At 43.2% G+C, this 20,395-nt stretch overlaps 1 protein-coding gene across 7 annotated transcripts in view; it reads left to right on the forward strand.

The window, feature by feature from the left end:
- Positions 1 to 20,395, forward strand: part of PNPLA7 (patatin like domain 7, lysophospholipase) — a 153,382-nt gene that overhangs the window by 71,305 nt on the left and 61,682 nt on the right. For all 7 annotated transcript variants that reach the window (XM_073640575.1, XM_073640574.1, XM_073640572.1 and 4 more), the window contains 2 exons: positions 13,518 to 13,595; positions 17,792 to 17,997. In XM_073640575.1, coding sequence (XP_073496676.1) covers positions 13,518 to 13,595; positions 17,792 to 17,997 — 284 coding nt within the window. The remainder of the gene's footprint in view (positions 1 to 13,517; positions 13,596 to 17,791; positions 17,998 to 20,395) is intronic.

Genomic DNA, 20,395 nt, shown 5'->3' on the forward strand with positions numbered 1-20,395 from the left:
GTGCCAACCGTTGTTGCCTTCTCACCTAGCTGCTTGCCTATTGTCCTGTAGCCCATCTCAGCATTGTGCAGGTCTACAATTTTGTCCTTGGTGTCCTTAGACAGCTCTTTGGTCTTGACCATGGTGGAGACATTGGAGTTTGATTGGTTATTGGACAGGTGTCTTTTATACAGGTAACGAGTTGAAACAGGTGCAATTAATACAGGTAATGAGTATTCAGACCCCTTTAAATTTTTCACTCTTTGTTTCATTGCAGCCATTTGGTAAATTCTATAAAGTTCATTTTCAGTTTTTTTCCTCATTAAAGTACACTCTGCACCCCATCTTGACTGAAAAAAAACAGAAATGTAGACCTTTTTGCAAATTTATTAAAAAAGAAAAACTGAAATATCACATGGTCATAAGTATTCAGACCCTTTGCTCAGTGTTGAGTAGAAGCAGCCTTTTGAGCTAGTACAGACATGAGTCATCTTGCAAATGATGCAACAAGTTTTTACACCTGGATTTGGGGATCCTCTGCCATTCTTCCTTGCAGATCCTCTCCAGTTCTGTCAGGTTGGATGGTGAACGTTGGTGGACAGCCATTTTCAGGTCTCTCCAGAGATGCTCAATTGGGTTTAGGTCAGGGCTCTGGCTGGGCCAGTCAAGAATGGTCACAGAGTTGTTCTGAAGCCACTCCTTTGTTATTTTAGCTGTGTGCTTAGGGTCATTGTCTTGTTGGAAGGTGAACCTTTGGCCAAGTCTGAGGTCCAGAGCACTCTGGAAGAGGTTTTCATCCAGGATATCTCTGTACTTGGCCACATTCATGTTTCCTTCAATTGCAACCAGTCCTGTCCCTGCAGCTGAAAAACACCCCCATAGCATGATGCTGCCACCACCATGTTTCACTGTTGGGATTCTATTGGGCAGGTGATGAGCAGTGCCTGGTTTTCTCCACACATACCACTTAGAATTATCACCAAAAAGTTCTATTTTCGTCTCATCAGACCAGAGAATCTTATTTCTCACAGTCTGGGAGTCCTTCATGTGTTTTTGAGCAAACTCTATGCAGACTTTCATATGTCTTGCACTGAGGAGAGGCTTCCGTCTGGCCACTCTGCCATAAAGGCTTGACTGGTGGAGGGCTGCAGTGATAGTTGACTTTGTGGAACTTTCTCCCATCTCCCTACTGCATCTCTGGAGCTCAGCCACAGTGATCTTGGGGTCCTTCTTTACCTCTCTGACCAAGGCTCTTCTCCCACGATTGCTCAGTTTGGCTGGACAGCCAGGTGTAGGAAGACTTCTAGTAGTCCCAAACTTCTTCCATTTAAGGATTATGGAGGCCACTGTGCTCTTAGGAACCTTAAGTAATGCAGAGATTCTTTTGTAACCTTGGCCAGATCTGTGCCTTGCCACAATTCTGTCTCTGAGCTCCTTGGGCAGTTCCTTTGAGCTCATGATTCTCATTTGGTCTGACATGCGCTGTGAGCTGTGAGGTCTTATATAGACAGGTGTGTGCCTTTCTAAATCAAGTCCTATCAGTTTAATTAAACACAGCTGGACTCCAATGAAGGAGTAGAACCATCTCAAGGAGGATCACAAGGAAATGGACAGCATGTGACTTAAATGTGAGTGTCTGAGCAAAGGGTCTGAATACTTATGACCATGTGATATTTCAGTTTTTCTTTTTTAATAAATTTAAAAAAATTTCTACATTTGTTTTTTTTCAGTCAAGATGGGGTGCAGAGTGTACATTAATGAGAAAAAAATGAACTTTTTAGAATTTACCAAATGGCTGCAATGAAACAAAGAGTGAAAAATTTAAGGGGGTCTGAATACTTTCCGTATCCACTGTAGGAGGGATTCTTAAAGAAAAACTAACAATTCTGTGAGCGCAAGAATTCTTGCTGGTTGGTAGGTGATCAAATACGTATTTCATGCAATAAAATGCAATTTAATTATGTAAAAATCATACAATGTGATTTTTTTGTTTTTTATTTTTAGATTCTGTCTCTCAAAGGTGAAGTGTACCTACGATAAAAATTACAGACTTCTCCATTCTTTGTGGGTGGAAAAACTTGCAAAATCGTCATAGTATCAAATACTTATTTTCCCCACTGTACATGTCCTCCATCCTGGTATATATATCGCCCATCCTGGTGTATATACAGGTGCTGCTCACTAAATTAGAATATCATCAAAAAGTTAATTTATTTCAGTTCTTCAATACAAAAAGTGAAACTCATATTATATAGAGTCATTACACACAGAGTGATCTATTTCAAGTGTTTATTTCTGTTAATGATGATGATTATGGCTTACAGCCAATGAAAACACAAAAGTCATTATCTCAGTAAATTAGAATACTTTAGAACAACAGCTTGAAAAATGTTTTTAAAATCTGAAATGTATGTTCAGTAAATGCACTTTTGCATCAATTACTGCATCAATGCGGCAATGTGGCATGGAGGGATCAGCCTGTGGCACTGCTGAGGTGTTATGGAAGCCCAGGTTGCTTTGATAGCAGCCTTCAGCTCGTCTGCATTGTTGGGTCTGGGGTCTCTCATCTTCCTCTTGACAATATCCCATAGATTCTCTATAATAGATTCTCTATGGGGTTAAGGTCAGGCGAGTTTGCAGCCAATCAAGCACAGTGATACTGTTGTGTGTAAACCAGGTATTGGTACTTTTGGCAGTGTGGACAGGGGCCAAGTCCTGCTGGAGAATGACATTTCCATCTCCAAAAAGCTTGTCGGCAGAGGGAAGCATGAAGTGCTCTAAAATGTCCTGGTAGACGGCTGCGCTGACTTTGGTCTTGATAAAACCCAGTGGACCTACACCAGCAGATGACATGGCTCCCCCCCCCTTCCTGGTACTAGTGTATATGTTCCCCATTCTGACACTGTCCTTTAATGCATAAAAAAATAAGCTCTTTTCCCCGCTCCCATGATGTGCGGCATCCTCTACTGTAGGCTGCGCAGAAGCTGGAAGCTGACTTCAGTATGCAAGTGACTGGCAGAGTATGATGTCACTGCCATGCGCCACCAGTGACTTGCAAGCTGACGTCAGCTGCCGGCCTCTGATTTGGCTGGCAGCTTGTATTGCAGTGCGGGGACCTGGTGGGTCCTCGGATGCACATCCAGCTGGAATATGCCCTGACGTCTTTGGGTCCCCCTCCTGTACAGAGCTGGTCACACCCTCTGTGACTGTGATCGTTATGCCCCTGATTGTGTGCCAAAACCAGGACTGTCTCTGAAACACAGAGCCAAGTGTCCATCATGCAATGATGTTTTTTAATCTGTATATTCCGCTATTGGTTTTGGCATACAAACGCTGATGAAATATCAGTGACGTCTGAATGAGCCCTTATGGTGCATTTACATTGCACTATTATCATGAACGGTTCCTAGGAACGATCTTTTCACAATAATTGTGCAGACTGAACAGGCTGCCGATCAACTAATGAATGAGTAAAACACTCATTCATTGGGGGAAATAAAATTTTGATCTGCACAAATGATCAATGCTCAGAAACAGCGTGTTGTCTTGTGTAAACACGACCTCCGCTGCGGAGAACAATGGCCGCCTATCTGCACTGAATGATGGTCTATGCTTTTATTACAGATCGTTCAGTGCTCGTCTACCGCCATCTGCCTGCTTAAACAGACTATTATACGACCTCTGTTCAGCGGTCGTTTCATGCTGCGCATCGTGCAGTGTAATTGGACCCTTGGTATGGAGATATGACGATATTCTATAGACTTCTGGCTTATATAAACATATAAATTAGATTTACATGAACGTAATCGCCCCCTGAAGCTCTGCTGTACTGCGCTCTGAGCGGAGTGTGAGCTCACAACTGAAACAATACGGTTGCACTGGCAACCTGCTGGGAAAACGCCATCGAAAACTGCGCACGTGTTTCCTCTGTCAAACGCCGCCGTCTTACCACAGCACAGTTGAGCTGAGGTTGTAGTCTGCCGAGCTTTCCATCTATATGTTTTTTCCAAAAATTTATATTCCTACAGCTGAACTGAGCACAGACCATCTGCAAACATCGCTCTCACCGTACGTCTCATCATAAATGATGCCGGTAATGTGGTTTAACCCTTTGGGATGACTCTCGCCGAGTATCGTCTTGTACCGCTGCCCTTTAATTAGCATTTAGAGCACTGCACTTATTAAACTAATTTATCCTGGAATTCATCGGAGATCATTTTCACCGCCTCTTTGTGCTCAGGGATGTAACATGATGTACCTGGTAATAATCCTGTATTACGCATTTGGCTCTGCTATGTAAGGGGAACATACGACTCAATGTTGTACTTTTTTTTTTTTTTTTTGCGGCTCAGGCAGAGCTTTCTGTCGTTCGTACTCATCGGCATTTCAGCTGCTATTTGGTGCTCTCGCTGCGAGCCACTGGCAACCTTGTAATTCTGCGGCGCACACTGCTCATTACATGTGTCTGGGTACAAGGCTACCAGGGTGACAGACGCACTAGTGGGATGGTATTGAAATGACTGGTTTTGTGCCGCATGGAGAGCTATAATCAACATAATGCTACATCGCAAATCATTGAGATCTGCAAAGTGACTACAAGAGCTGTGTTATATCCAAAGACAGTGACCGGGAATTATAGTCGCTCCTGCTGAAGAGGAAGACTATGAAGTTCCTTCCACTGCGGTGTGTGATGAGCATAACTTAGCCTTCGTCCATGGGCTGAGAGGTAACCTCTTATAGCAGCCGCTACAGTGCCCATAGGGCTCAGCGCCCGACGTGGCATAGACACATCATTGGCCCTCTCTTCTGTGTTCTTGCTCATTGCCCTCATATAACCATTCCCATATGCCAGGCATGCACCAGCAAGCTCAGGATGAACTAGAACTCACTTAGGATATGTTCACACATTGTAGACACTTTCCACAGCAAATCTACAGGAAATCCGGCTGCTGTAGATCCACACAGCAGAGGGATCATGATTTTTTTTTACAACTTTTCACAGTTGTCTTTTTTTCAGAATGTGTGGATTTCACTGCGAAGAGAATGGATTTACTGCTGATTTTGACTTTGCCATTGAACTCAGTGGGAAAGTTCTGCAATATTTTTTTTTCACAATATAAATTGACATGCTACAGAGAGGAAAAATAAAATCTGCACCCGGGTCAAATTTCTAGATGGAAACTACTTGCGTTTTGTGACTGATAATGAATTTATTTTACCCTCTTATATAGCGCCATTGATTGCACAGCGCTCTCATCTAGTTTACTGCTACTGTCAAACCATTTTATCCAGAAATTTTGCAGCCTTTCTGGCACGTGTGAACACAGCCTTATAATAGAGAGTTGCAGAGAGTGAGATTGTTAAATTAAAAAAAAATCCAGTCTAAAGCCACACCAAAATAAAACAAAAAAACACAATTTTTGTTACCATCATACCCCCCTCTCTGTAGACACGTCTTCACACTTTAGTCTGCTCCATGATGATCTTGTTTCGTTACAACGTATCATACTTGCGCCTCTGTCTGTCGCGTTGTTACAGTTTGCCTCGTTACCATGGTTCCTGGTGATGTCATACAATAAATTCCTGGAAACGCGTTGTGATGTTCTTTTGGATTTCTTTGTAAGTGCTCAGCTGGAAAACTACATTTTCATATAATGTGATTTCATTTTCCAGTTTTCTGCTCCGTTCACAGGAGCGTTAAAGGCTCTGTCACAAACTTTTTGGTATTTGCTACTTTTTTTCTCGAAATGACTCCATTAAATGTGGCATGATGGTGCAATCTGATGTTGCTTGGGGCCCGAGAAAGTTATCAGTATTCATCTATTGTAAAGTTTATTTTAAGGATTTTGTCTATTTATGCATTTGGCAGTTTGCGCTAACGACTATGGATGTCGGGTATCTTCATCTCACATGGACTGACCTTTCATAATCACTGTGTAGATGATGATAGTGATGATTGATGTGCTGACCAAAGCAGGAGATGATTGACTGACGTATGTGATAATTGCCTACAATTAGATGGGGGAAATTGGCATAACTGGAGACAGAACCTTTCTGACATCTCCTCTTAAAACTTGTTATGTTAGACAAGTGTTTTTAGGACTTCAGGCGGGTTTTTTTCTACATTTTTATGGTGCAGTGTGTGAAGACCAAATAGAGGAAAGCTTACAGTACCTTTAAAACTTCTGTAGCGTGCCAACTGGGGGCAAAGTTCTCACAGGAGATAAGCCTCTGGCCGAGAAGTCTCTAGTAAACATGGGCAAATAGTGTATCTGCTGTCTCTTACATCATTGCCTCTATCTATCTGTATATAATACTAGCTATTGAACCCGTTCTACGCCCGGGTGGCAACCATCCTGTCCCCACCATCCTATTCTGGTATGCATGGGTCCCTCATCCCAAATCCTGGTATGTATGGCACCCCTCACCCCACAATTCTGGTATGCATGGCTCCCTCACCCCCCAATTCTGGTATGCATGGTCCCCTCACCCCACAATCCTGGTATGTGGTACCCCTCCATCCTGGTATGTATGGTCCCCTCACCCCTCAATCATGGTATGTATGGTCCCCTCACCCCACATTCCTGGTATGCTTGGTACCCCTCATCCCCCAAATCTTGGTATGTGTGGACCCCTCACCCCCCAATCCTGGTATGTGCGGCCCCGTCACCCCCAATTCTGGTATGTATGGCACCCCTCATCCTTTTCACGCTGTATATACATATAAAAAAAATAAACACTTATACTCGCCTTTCTACCCTGTACTCCAGCGCTGCTGTATCCTGTTCTGCCGGAGGCCGGGGGAGGAGTGCGGCGCCGGAGTACGCGCGTGCCCATACCGCGCTGTCCGGCGCCATTTTGCTGAAGACACACTGAAAATGTGTCTTCAGTAAAATGACGCCGGTTAGTGCTATGCGCCGATCCGATGCCTCACTCCTGCCCCGGTCTCCGGCAAAGAGAGGTGCCTCGACAACGCTCTTCCCGGTCAGGTAAGTATGGCGCCGGAGATCGCGGTATGCGTTCAGTGTCTACGCATACCGTGATCTCCTGCGCCATACACTCCTCTTACCTGTAATGGCTGGATGCGGTCTTCTGTCTGGAGCCGGACTGCTCGTCGCGCACGCGCAGTCTATAAAGGCTTCAAACAGAGACACGCATCTCCCATTATATTATAGATAGTGATCTCTGTGTATCTAATGTTGTGTCTGATTTCTGTGTATAAAGTAGTGTCTCCTCTTTATCTGCACTTTATACATCTTTTACCTCATATCTACATACCACCCTGCCTTTCCTCTCTGCGGTGCTGCACCGCCCTACATCTCCTCCTCACCTCTGTCTGCAATCCTACCCTTTCTCTCCACAGTGCTGCAGCTCCCTTCATATCCTCCTTATCACGGGGGTGCCCCCTCTCACCCATCCTCTTTGCTCTCTTTATTGAGCCCTTTGCGGCCTCTATCAGGGAAAATATTAACATTAAAGGCATCCCTATTGATACCGAACAAATCAAAATAGCCCTGTTTGCAGATGATATTTTGCTTACCATTTCGAACCCTCTTAAATCTTTGAGACATGTAACATCATCAATCGAAGAATTTTCCCACCTCTCCCTTTATAAAGTAAATAAAGCAAAGTCCCAAATCATAGATTTTAATTTAGATTGTACCCTACTGGCCTACCTTAAAGAAGAATTTGAATACACTTGGGAAGAAAGAAAAATCTCTTATTTGGGAATCCTCATAACTAAGCCCTCTACTGACATAGTCCAGGAGAATCTCTCTAACCTACTTAAAACCTTTCATCAGGACTACTTGCGCCTAACTAAACTTGAGATCTCCTGGCTAGGCAGAATTGAGGCATTTAAAATGCTTCTCCTTCCCAAGTTCTTATATATAATTAGGTCTATTCCTGTTTTTATTCCTAAAATCTGGTTCCAAAAATTCCAAACCCAATTGCTGAAGTACATTTGGAACAAGAAGAAACCAAGAATATCTAGGATATCTTTGGAAAAAGCATAAGGGGATGGGAGGGTTGGGAGTCCCCAATCTCTATAATTATTACTTAGCTTCAATACTTAAACTTTCACGGGGATGGTTGTTAGACTCAGATATCTCAGCCTGGACTTTTATAGAAAAATCAATCATTAAAACAAAACAAATGTCGGCATTAATACTAGCTCATCCAATTGAACCCTCCAGGCCTCCTCCAAACTATCCCGCTCTGAGGGCTGCTATTTTGACATGGAGAAATCTTGTAAATAAATCCCCTGACCGAACTAGCCCGACACCAATAAAAAATATTCCTCTCACAGTACTGGAAATTTTAATACCAAAACTCAATCTATCGACGTGGTTGGATAGGGGAGTACTGTATGTAGATGATATTATGCAAAACGACTCTTTAGCGTCTTTCTATTATCTTCAATCCAAGTTCTCTCTTCCTAGAGATGAGAGAACAAGTTGGAGATCTATAGCTAACTATTTTGGAAATTCCTCTCCCACTCTTTCTCTCCCACAAATGGTACAAGACCTTATAAATTCTCCAAACAAGACCCATCTTTGGAAATCAAACACATTCTATAAAATCCTCAATGAGGAGACAGACATTCCTGACCACTCATTCGTAGGGGCATGGGAACAAGAATTGAATCTCAAAATAGATTTGCAAAAACTAAAAAAAACATTAGCTATTACGTACTCCAATACTGCTTCTGCCACGATTCATGAATCCTACTTTAAAATGCTATCTCGGTGGTATTGGACCCCAGTCAAGCTCCATTGTATTAATCCGGTAAACTCACCAAATTGCAGGGGAGCCTGTAACAACCCAGGTACTTTATCCCATATATTTTGGAGCTGCCCAAAATTGGTAAACTTCTGGCTAGGAATTAAACAACTCATAACAGATATCACCGGTTTGAGAATTGACATTACTCCTCAGCTTGCTCTTTTATCCATAGGCATAGAAGACTTTCCCAAACAGCTGCGTTACATAATTTCACACATACTCTTGATAGCAAAACTCATCATAGCTTCCAGATGGAAAAGTGATGGCCCACCAACTTTAATACACTTGATAGAAAGAGTGACGCAACATAGCATATTTGAATATAATGCCGCCATTAGGAGTAACTCCTTCTCAAAATACTTAGAACGTTGGGATCTTTGGACCTCGAAATACTCTCCCATGTTATCAAACACGGCCTAGGTGACATGCCTAGGTTTGTTATTAGCTCATCTTCATTTTTATGACAATCTTAATTTGAAATGATGATGAGGATTATGCTCAGTTTGACTTGGATTTCATTTTGGATTTTCTACTCTACTTTGCTTTAAAATGCTGTCTTTATTTTATCAACCTCAACAACATTGTATGCTAATATACGAGAATCTTTTAGTTTTATATATGTTCCCGTGTGTTATGGGAATTGCAAACTATTGTATTCTAAATGTGAAACCCAATGTTTCTGTTTTAATATCTGTTCCCCTTCCCCCCTCCCTCTTTTATTTATGTACCCCCTCCTCCCTTTCTTTCCTTTTTATGGAAAATTTCAATAAAAATATTTAAACACATATCCTCCTTATCTGTCTACCACCCTACCTTTCCTCTCCACAGTGCTGCACCTCCCTACATCTCATTTGTCTACCACCCTACCTTTCATTTCCACAGTGCTGCACCATTCTACATATACTCATCTGTCTACCACCCTACCTTTCATTTCCACAGTGCTGCACCATTCTACATATACTCATCTGTCTACCACCCTACTCATTCTCTCCACAGTGCTGCACCATTCTACATATACTCATCTGTCTACCACCCTACTCATTCTCTCCACAGTGCTGCACCATTCTACATATACTCATCTGTCTACCACCCTACTCATTCTCTCCACAGTGCTGCACCATTCTACATATACTCATCTGCCTACCATCCTACCCGTCCACAGTGCTGCACTGCCCTACATTTCCACCTTATCTGTCCGCTATCCTACCTGTAGGGCGGTGCAGCACTGTAAAGTGGACAAGTAGGGTGGAAGACAGATGAAGAGGAGATGTAGGGTTGTGCAGCACTGTGGAGCGGACATCTTTAACTAATCTGTCTACCACCCTACCTTTCCTCTCCACAGTGCTACATGGCTCTACATCTCCTCTTCATCTCTGTCTACCACACTACTTGTCCGCTTCAGTGCTACACCGGCCTACATCTCCTCCTCATCGATCTACCACCCTACCTGTCCGCTCTACTGTGCTGCACCGCTCTACATCCTACCTTTCCGCTCCATAGTGCTGCACCGCTCTACATCTCCTCTATCATCTGTCCATCACCCTACCCATCCTCTTCACAGTGCTGCACTGCTCTACATCTCCTCCATCATCTGTCCATCACCCTACCCATCCTCTTCACAGTGCTGCACCGCTCTACATCTCCTCCATCATCTGTCCATCACCCTACCCATCCTCTTCACAGTGCTGCACTGCTCTACATCTCCTCCATCATCTGTCCATCACCCTACCCATCCTCTTCACAGTGCTGCACTGCTCTACATCTCCTCCATCATCTGTCCATCACCCTACCCATCCTCTTCACAGTGCTGCACCGCTCTACATCTCCTCCATCATCTGTCCATCACCCTACCCATCCTCTTCACAGTGCTGCACTGCTCTACATCTCCTCCATCATCTGTCCATCACCCTACCCATCCTCTTCACAGTGCTGCACTGCTCTACATCTCCTCCATCATCTGTCCATCACCCTACCCATCCTCTTCACAGTGCTGCACTGCTCTACATCTCCTCCATCATCTGTCCATCACCCTACCCATCCTCTTCACAGTGCTGCACTGCTCTACATCTCCTCCATCATCTGTCCATCACCCTACCCATCCTCTTCACAGTGCTGCACTGCTCTACATCTCCTCCATCATCTGTCCATCACCCTACCCATCCTCTTCACAGTGCTGCGCCGCTCTACATCTCCTATCTCATCTTTGTGGAACCCCCCCACTCCTGTTTCTAAGACTTTTCTCGTGCTGCACTAGTTCTGTAGAATGTACTACCTAGGCTATCCTATTAATTCCCATTGTCTTTTTAGATTAGGCCTATCCTATTGCTTAATACATGTTTGTCGTTTCCCCTCTTACAATTTTCCTCAGATAATGGTCCCTTCTTGCATTGTATCTGGACATATACATGCATGGTGACCGGTGCGTTAGGCCTCAGATGATTCCCCATGTGGCAGGACCATACATGACAAGCGCTTTTTACCTTTTTTGTGTCACTCCTATTTCTTCATAGATTACAAGCTCTTGTGAGCACCGTTCTGGTGTCTATTCATAATTGTGACTACATTGTGATTATGACTCGGCAGTAAAGTCTTCCTAATCCTGGGCATAACTTGGTTTCTGCTGACACAATACAAATGAGAAGTTTTCTCTGCTTCCATTTTTAAAGCCCCGGCCTTTCCATCCTTGGTAACTTGGGGGGTTAATGTCTTCTGACAGCAGTGAAGCAAAGACTGCCGCTCCTTTCCTGAATTCCTCCTTCATTATTCCGCTTATGATATGAATCCTGTAACAGATCCCCAATCTAAACTGAAATTGCCTCAAATAATTACAGCTCCTTGCTGGATAATTACATTAAAACAACACAAGCCTTCAGCTATCTCCCCGCGGCGGCCTCCCACATGTACATCGCTGGGACGTCTTCCATGTCAGCGCCAGGCAGCGGTGCTTATTATCTCCTAAATATACCCACAATCTGAACCCCAGTGTTCGCCCCTCCATTCTGCCCCATCCTAATTTTCTTGTCTGGTGTATTTTACATGTTTCAAGATTAAGGAAACCCTGCCCGTGTGGTGCTGGGTAAAGCAGGCTGCAACCAGAAGAATAATATATCTTAGTTCAGTGCTGCCGCCTAACATCAGGATGGGCGGATGGAAGAAACTTAATAAGGCTGAGTTCACACGATGCGTTTTTCATGCGTTTCCGCGGCGTTTTTGCAGTTGCGTAAACGCCGCGGAAACGCATGAAAAACGCATGGTAGAAGGGCAGCAATGTTCCCCAATGGAAATCCGCATGTGCTGTGCCCATGATGCGGATTTTTCCGCAGCGTAAACGCTGCGGTCAAAAATCCGCAGCATGTCAATTAATTTTGCGGAAACTCTGCTCTTTTGCCGCCATTGACTTGCATTAGACCGCATGGAATCCGCATCACTGTATATGTTGATGCGCTTTTCATGCGGTCTAATGTGCGGATGGTACCCGGGTGTGGATGAGAGAACTCTCATCCAGACCCAGGTACCATTAAAAAAAAAAGAATAAAATAAAAAATATATATATTCTCACCTTCTGACGGCCCGCGCTGCGTCCTGCCGGCTTCCCGGGCACTTCGCGGTTGAATGAAGAAGGACCTTCGCTGACGTCAGAGTCATGTGACGGGTCACGTGACGCTGACGTCGGAAGGTCCTAAAGTCTTCACTGCCAGCAGCCGGGACCGAAGAAGCAGGACACCGGGGGCCATCAGAGGGTAAAGTATAGATTTATTTTTTATTTTTTGACATTCACACACTATATAAATCCATGCCGGCTGCATGGATTTATATAGTGTGAAGTTGACAAGCACTTTCCAAGTGATGCTAAAATCGCTTGGGAAGCGCTTGTCAACCCGCATGCGGAAATGAAAGTGAAGACCGCTTCATTTCCGCATGTCCCTGGCAGGAAACCGCATGTACAATCCGCATGCGTTTTTTCCTGCCAGAGAGATGCAGAAACGCTCAGGAAAAAATCCTGAGCATTTCTGCATCGTGTGCACATACCCTAAGTGTTTGTTTAGCCTAATGGGGCCCGTATTCAGGACCGCCTGACCTCCGATTGTTTAATATATATGGATTGATCGTTAAGAGGATTGTTCACCACTTTTTATGTAAAAAAAACAGAAATTAAAAATCCAGTTTATGTATCCAAAGAGCCACCGCTTTCTTACTGCTGCCCTGGTTTCTACACTGATGTTTGAGCTTGGTCTTCCAGCATTGACATGTGATCTCTTCAGCCAATCAGTGACCTTACTGTGCACATTGAGTCATTTTATCGATTGGCTGCAGTGGTCACTTGTCCAGAATGAATTAGCAGGCTGATCTGGTCTGGTCACATGGACATGTAAGTACTGCAGCTGTCATATGCCATTCCCTCCGGAAGAGGAAGACAGCCAGGTACAGGAGGCAAGAGGAGTGACGAGGGATCGCTGGGTGAGTATGATGTATTTTTTATTTTTAGACCATACATGCTGGGGCTTTTTTTTTTTTTTTTTTTTTTTTTAAATACCTCAAATCTGAAAAAGGAGTTAGGCCTGGCTCAGATCCGGGTCCTCATTTCACGTGAGCGACGCTATATACATGTACACACACATAATTTTATTATATATGTATAGTATGTGTAACATGGGTTGTATAATTCCCTGTGTGCTCTTGTGGTCAGTCATGATTGGGGATTTTTTTTCCTCTTTTAGTAATTGTTACCCTCTCCCCTTTCTCCTTCTCTTTAGGACCCATCACTGTTAAATGGTCGAGTGACCCTCCACCAAATCAAGGGTGGCACAGTGCTGTCCCGACAAGGGGACCAGGTGAGTCAGGGCTGCCTGCTCATTATTCATCCCCAAGTCTTATAACAAGCGCACAAGTCTTCCTCTGTTCCTGTTACTGCACATTGTTGATAAACTTACATAATTAATGTTAATGTCCCATTATCGCTTTCTTGTTGGGTGATTTCAGTGTAAGTGCTGACGGGACCTAAGGTCTGATTTTGGCCATTTATTGATTGATTTTTTTCATTTACTTATTTTGCCTTTAATTTCCTACCTGCAGTAACGGCTGGAAATGTAATCCATGTAAATAAGCATTACTTACCTATTTTTTTCTCCCGCTGCTCTGGTGGTCCACAACTGTCCTGCAGTGACGTCACGTCATTCTCTTGACTGCTGCAGCCAATTAGTGGTCAGCATCATGTGAATGCGGATGGCAATGATTGGCTGCAGCGGTCACATGAGCACTGGATGTCATGTGTTTGCTGCAGGCACACAGCATTGATGGTGGATTGAAAACGTCCAGAAATATTTATTTTATTATTTTAAGACATTTGCAGCTCTTCAGCGAAAATAAAGATTTAGTAATATTCATTTAGAAAAATGGCTTTCTGGATCTGTAACAGAAGCAGTCTCTGCGCGGACCTCCTGTGGAGCCTCTTTTGAGTCCAGAGGTGGATTTTTGACTTCAATAGATTATGTAGCTAAACTGAGTCACTGGTCATAGCCGTCCATAAAGGGGTCGTCCGATACTAAAACATGTTATCCCCAATACTCCATCCTGGCAGAATAAGCATTTAGCGAGTAGCCTTTTTTCTCTATTGCTCCTGGTCAGATAACCTCATACTCTTAGATGCATTCCACCTCTGATGACCTCATCGCTGACCTCACGTTTAGGGGCCGATCTGTACTGAGCATGCTCTGAAAGACTATTCTAAAACATTAGCACATGCTTAGTACAACTACAGCTCAGATCGGCCCCTAAACGTGATGTCAGCGATGAGGTCATCAGATGTAGAATACATATACAGTGGGGGAAAAAAAGTATTTAGTCAGTCACCAATTGTGCAAGTTCTCCCACTTAAAAGATGAGAGGCCTGTAATTGACATCATAGGTCGACCTCAACTATGAGAGACAAAATGAGAAAACAAATCCTGAAAATCACATTGTCTGATTTGGAAAGAATTTTTTTTCAAATTTTGGTGGAAATTAAGTATTTGGTCAATTACAAACAAGCAAGATTTCTGGCTCTCACAGACCTGTAACTTCTTCTTTAAGAGGCTCCTCTGTCCTCCACTCATTACCTGTAGTACTGCCACCTGTTTGAACTTGTTATCAGTATAAAAGACACCTGTCCGCAACCTCAAACAGTCACACTCCAAACGCCACTATGGTAAAGACCAAGCAGCTGTCGAAGGACACCAGAAACAAAATTGTAGCCCTGCACCAGGCTGGGAAGACTGAATATGTAATAGGCAAGCTGCATGGTGCGAAGAAATCAACTGTGGGAGCAATAATTAGAAAATGGAAGACATACAAGACCACTGATAATCTCGCTCGATCTAGGGCTCCACACAAGATCTCACCCCGTGGGGTCAAAATGATCTCAAGAACGGTGAGCGAACATCCCAGAACCACACGGAGGGACCTAGTGAATGACCTGCAGAGAGCTGGGACCAACGTTACACAGGCTACCATCAGTAACACACTACGCCTCCAGGGACTCAGATCCTGCAGTGCCAGACGTGTCCCCCTGCTTAAGCCATTAGCGGGCCCGTCTGAAGTTTGCTAGAGAGCATTTGGATGATCCAGAAGAATATTGGGAGAATGTCATATGGTCAGATGAAACCAAAGTAGGACTGTTTGGTAGAAACACAACTCGTTGTGTTTGGAGGAGAAAGAATGCTGAGTTGCATCCAAAGAACACCATACCTACTGTGAAGCATGGGGGTGGCAAAATCATGTTTTGGGGCTGTTTCTCTGCCAAGGGACCAGGACGACTGATCCGTGTACATGAAAGAATGAATGGGGCCATGTATTGTGAGATTTTGAGTGCAAACCTCCTTTCATCAGCAAGGGCATTGAAGATTAAACGAGGCTGGGTCTTTCAGCATGACAATGATTCCAAGCACACTGCCAGGGCAACGAAGGAGTGGCTTCATAAGAAGCATTTCAAGGTCCTGGAGTGGCCTAGCCAGTCTCCAGATCTAAACCCTATAGAAAACCTTTGGAGGGAGTTGAAAGTCCGTGTTGCCCAGCAACAGCCCCAAAACATCACTGCTCTAGAGGAGATCTGCATGGAGGACTGGGCCAACATACCAGCAATAGTGTGTGCCAACCTTGTGAAGACTTACAGAAAACTTTTGACCTCTGTCATTGCCAACAAAGGATATATAACAAAGTATTGAGATGAACTTTTGTAATTGACCAAATACTCATTTTCCACCAAAATTTGAAAAAAAAATTCTTTCCAAATCAGACAATGTGATTTTCAGGATTTGTTTTCTCATTTTGTCTCTCATAGTTGAGGTCTAACTATGATGTCAATTACAGGCCGACCTCATCTTTTTAAGTGGGAGAACTTGCACAATTGGTGGCTGACTAAATAATTTTTTTCCGCACTGTACATGTGACCAGAAACTATTTTTTATTTTTTTTAAATAAATATAAATTGCAAAATACTATGGGATATTAGGGGAAATGTTTTTGTTTGTTAATTTGTTTTTCTGTTACTGACAAACCCCTTAATGCAGCCAAGTAATACACTGCCAGCAATCAAGAAGATAAGTTATCTAAGCTTTATCCAGCTTATGACCAAAGCTGGACGTGCAGGAGGAAGATTTCATTATTCATATGGGGCATAGGATTTATTTTTTATTTTTCCTCTATTTTATACTACTAATTTGTACACCACACACAATCCTCCCACATCCAAACAGCTAATTATAGTCCATATTCCACATCTCGCCTCGGAGTCTGTGGTGGCGACGTGAGAGCCCGGAGCCAGACGACTGCTCTTTACAGTGAATGGCACAACAATGAGCAGTGAGACTCCATGTCTGATTCAGGCCTTTTCTTTACTCCACAAAGATCTAATGTACCGTATTTCTTTTTAATTAGTCTTTTACGTTGGACGCTTCACTGTAGGCTCCTGCAAACATTGCTTCCAAAATCTTTTTCTGATTTAGATCAATGGTACGTAGGGAATAAAAGAGCTCATATACAGCGGCTGTACCTACACAACTCACCACGACTGCGCAGGCTCCTCTGCAATATTGTATCCCGCTTCTTTACTGTGTCTGTAACAAATAATATACAATGCCAGCAGAATAGTGAGTGCAGCTCTGGAGTATAATACAGGAGGTAACTCAGGATCAGTACAGGATAAGTAATGTAATGTATGTACACAGTGACTGCACCAGCAGAATAGTGAGTGCAGCTCTGCAGTATAATACAGGAGGTAACTCAGGATCAGTACAGGATAAGTAATGTAATGTATGTACACAGTGAGTGCAGCTCTGGGGTATGATACAGGATGTAACTCAGAATCAGTACAGGATAAGTAATGTAATGTATGTACACAGTGGCTGCAGCAGCAGAATAGTGAGTGCAGCTCTGGAGTATAATACAGGATGTACCTCAGGATCAGTACAGGATAAGTAATGTAATGTATGTACACAGTGACTGCACCAGCAGAATAGTGAGTTCAGCTCTGGAGTATAATACAGGATGTAACTCAGAATCAGTACAGAATAAGTTATGTAATGTATGTACACAGCGACTGCACCAGCGGAATAGTGAGCGCAGCTCTGGAGTATAATACAGGATGTAACTCAGGATCAGTACAGGATAAGTAATGTAATGTATGTACACAGTGACTTCATCAGCAGAATAGTGAGTGCAGCTCTGACGTATAATACAGGATGTAACTGAGGATCAGATAAATCATATCTGTTTATAGAGGACTTATCGCTGCAGGTAATAATGCATTTGTTAGGCATTCACTTCTTCTACCTGTAAAGTGCTATGTATAATATCGGTGGAGATGGTGAGCTTGCGTCTGTTTTCTATCACACTGTTGCTATGTGATTTATAACCTTTTCTTGGCGTCTTCTTTTCTTCCGTGTGTATTTCTTGATGTGAATTAATGTTCTGTGACTAAGACCAGGAGTGTAGACATTGAAGAACATCATGTAGCTTTATAGCAGTTACACAACCTCTGCTCATTGCTTCTTAGGATGTCAATATCCGGTTCGTTATCTCTGGACTCCTCCATGTTTACCAGAGGAAGATTGACCGCGAGGAGGAGACTTGCCTGTTCATCACCCATCCAGGGGAGCTGGTCGGGCAGCTGGCCGTCCTGACGGGAGAACCGCTCATCTTCACCATTAAAGCCAATCGTGACTGCACCTTCCTGTCAATATCCAAGTGCCATTTCTATGAGTAGGTGACCTCTAGTCCTACATCCTGAAAGAAAAAAAGATTTACATTTTTTTTAATCATTAGTAATAAGTGACCTGTATGACATGTCTTTGTACTAACAGTTTTATTTATCATTGAAACCTTTGCAAGAATAACTCTGATTTGGATAACATTTTTGGTGCACATACCAGTCTAACAAGTCCAAGATAATGGCCTGGTTCTCTTGCTCTATAACTTGCCATCCACTTATTTTTAAATGGACAGATCCACTACTTCAACATTCTGCCAGTACTATAGGTGCAAGAACTTTCTTTTCCTCAGTTCCTAGCATGCATTGCACCTGACTTGCCTTTCCTGCATCAATCTGAAAGTCCGCCTGACTGTAATGCCTGTATATAGTTTGAAGGACATCAGAGCAGGAGCAGAGACGCAGACCTTCCCCCCACTTACTGTCAAGATTCGCAGACCCCTCCCCAGCAATTTGCATAGAAGTGAGACTCCTAGTGGCAGTCACATGATCCAACTTGTGGTGTCTCATGTACTGTAGAACTACAAGTTGAAGAATGCCCTGCCAGTCGTTACCGCTGTAGGCCTGGATGAGCTGTCTGTAGTTGTTTCTTGTGGACATTTATGTATTTGCTATTTCTTCTGTTGTTGGACAAGATGCTGCCGTATGTTACCTTACCAGGGTCCTGTACTTTTAGCTTGCACTTATCTGCGTGTCCCGGGCCCCTGGGAGCCGCCTGTTTCCGTATCTGTCGTCTGTATAAAGAGATGAGCCCCAGTCCGTCAGGTCGCTGCATGTGACATAATGAGAGCAGAGCTTGTTACTGTCTCCGGGCATAAAGCTCCTGCAATCAGGAGCGGGTACATCTCCGGTATATATATAGACGGGCCTCCTCGGGGCTGGCCTACATTTAGTTTTTTTGCTTGTGAGCAGAGTTTTTGGCTGCAGATTTTCAGCTCCTATTTCGGACCAAAGTGCAGGTTACGTTCCTGTTTTGAACTATTATATAACTACACTTCTTCATTAACTCGGTGGATGTTTTTTTTTTTTCTACTACCAACAGCCCCCTGTTTCTTCTTCTCGTCGTACCCCTTGGATTTTCTCCAGCTACGATTTTATTATTTTAAAGTGCACAGATCGAATACTCACTAATCAACACCGACATGGCCTGCTGTATTCATATGAGGGTACACAACGAGAAACTCAGCCATGATAATACAAGGATTTATATCCGGTGCTCATACGATCCAGGACCCGGTGGGATTATTTCATCACAGGGCGACAATTGCAACAGAGTAGCAAAACCCAAGCAGAAGGGATGTCGGCAGAATAAGATTTGTGGATTGGAAGCAGAAATGGAAAGAACAGATTTCTCATCCTGCACTAAATCTGGAGTCGATTCCTATTTTTGGAGAAAGCACTCCCTGTTATCAGTGGATGAATGTAATGTTCTTTACAGGACATGCAGAGAGATGCATATGCGCATATATATGCATAATATATAAAAAAGCAAAATGGTATAGAATAAAACACATTTTTATGTTTACAGCCCCCATGCTGACCTATGTGTCTCCATGGATACATGATGCAACCCTGTTTCGTCTGATCCTGCTGTCAGACTCTTACATTTGTATGTTCCTTCTTGCTAATGTACTGAATGTACGTTGGCAAGAACTAGAGGTAAAATGAAAGGGGAGTATGACTACAGGATCAGATCGACCAAGGATTGTTTGCATGGTGTTGCATTGAAACCTTGGAGACACACAGGTCAGCATGGGGGCTTTGTACATAAAAGGGGACCATTTAAGGGCTGTGTGCCATTATCTTAAAAATGTGTGACTCTCATTTCACCACTTTTTTTTTGGACTGTGGGCGGAGGGATTCACTTTTAAGATTGCAGGTTGTGGACGGCGTAGTTTTTAGTTGGTGACATTGGAGGTAGTCAAAGGCGCGCACCTCCTGATTAATTTGACACATTTTCATCTGCATGCTTTGGATTAAGAGAAACACATGAGACCTCAAAATGGATGAATTTATTAAAGCTAGCATTCCATACGCCCGTGTGAAGTTGAAGCCCGCTGGAGTTGGATGCCTTTTTATTTTTTTAGGCACATGCCTTTTAAAAAGTTTGCTTCATTATCGACTGTTCATATGCCACAAACTGAAATCACTGTGAGCCTTTGTGGATTCACGCTATATTTTACACCAATTTTTTTTAAATACATTTTTGGAAATGTTTTAAGAAAAAAAAAAAGGCAACTTTCTAAAATGGAAAAAGTGCACGTTTTTGGTCAATTTTTTAATTTTAATATGTTGTAAAATTGCAGCATATAGTTTTAAGTATTAGAGTTGAGTGAAATGATTTTCAGGATCCGGGTGTAGCAGCCATGACAGTAGTCCGTTGCCGCTGGA

Source organism: Phyllobates terribilis, unplaced genomic scaffold (genome assembly GCF_046119375.1).
Source record: "Phyllobates terribilis strain yellow unplaced genomic scaffold, ASM4611937v1 Scaffold_7__3_contigs__length_470593459, whole genome shotgun sequence".
NCBI lineage: Eukaryota > Metazoa > Chordata > Amphibia > Anura > Dendrobatidae > Phyllobates > Phyllobates terribilis.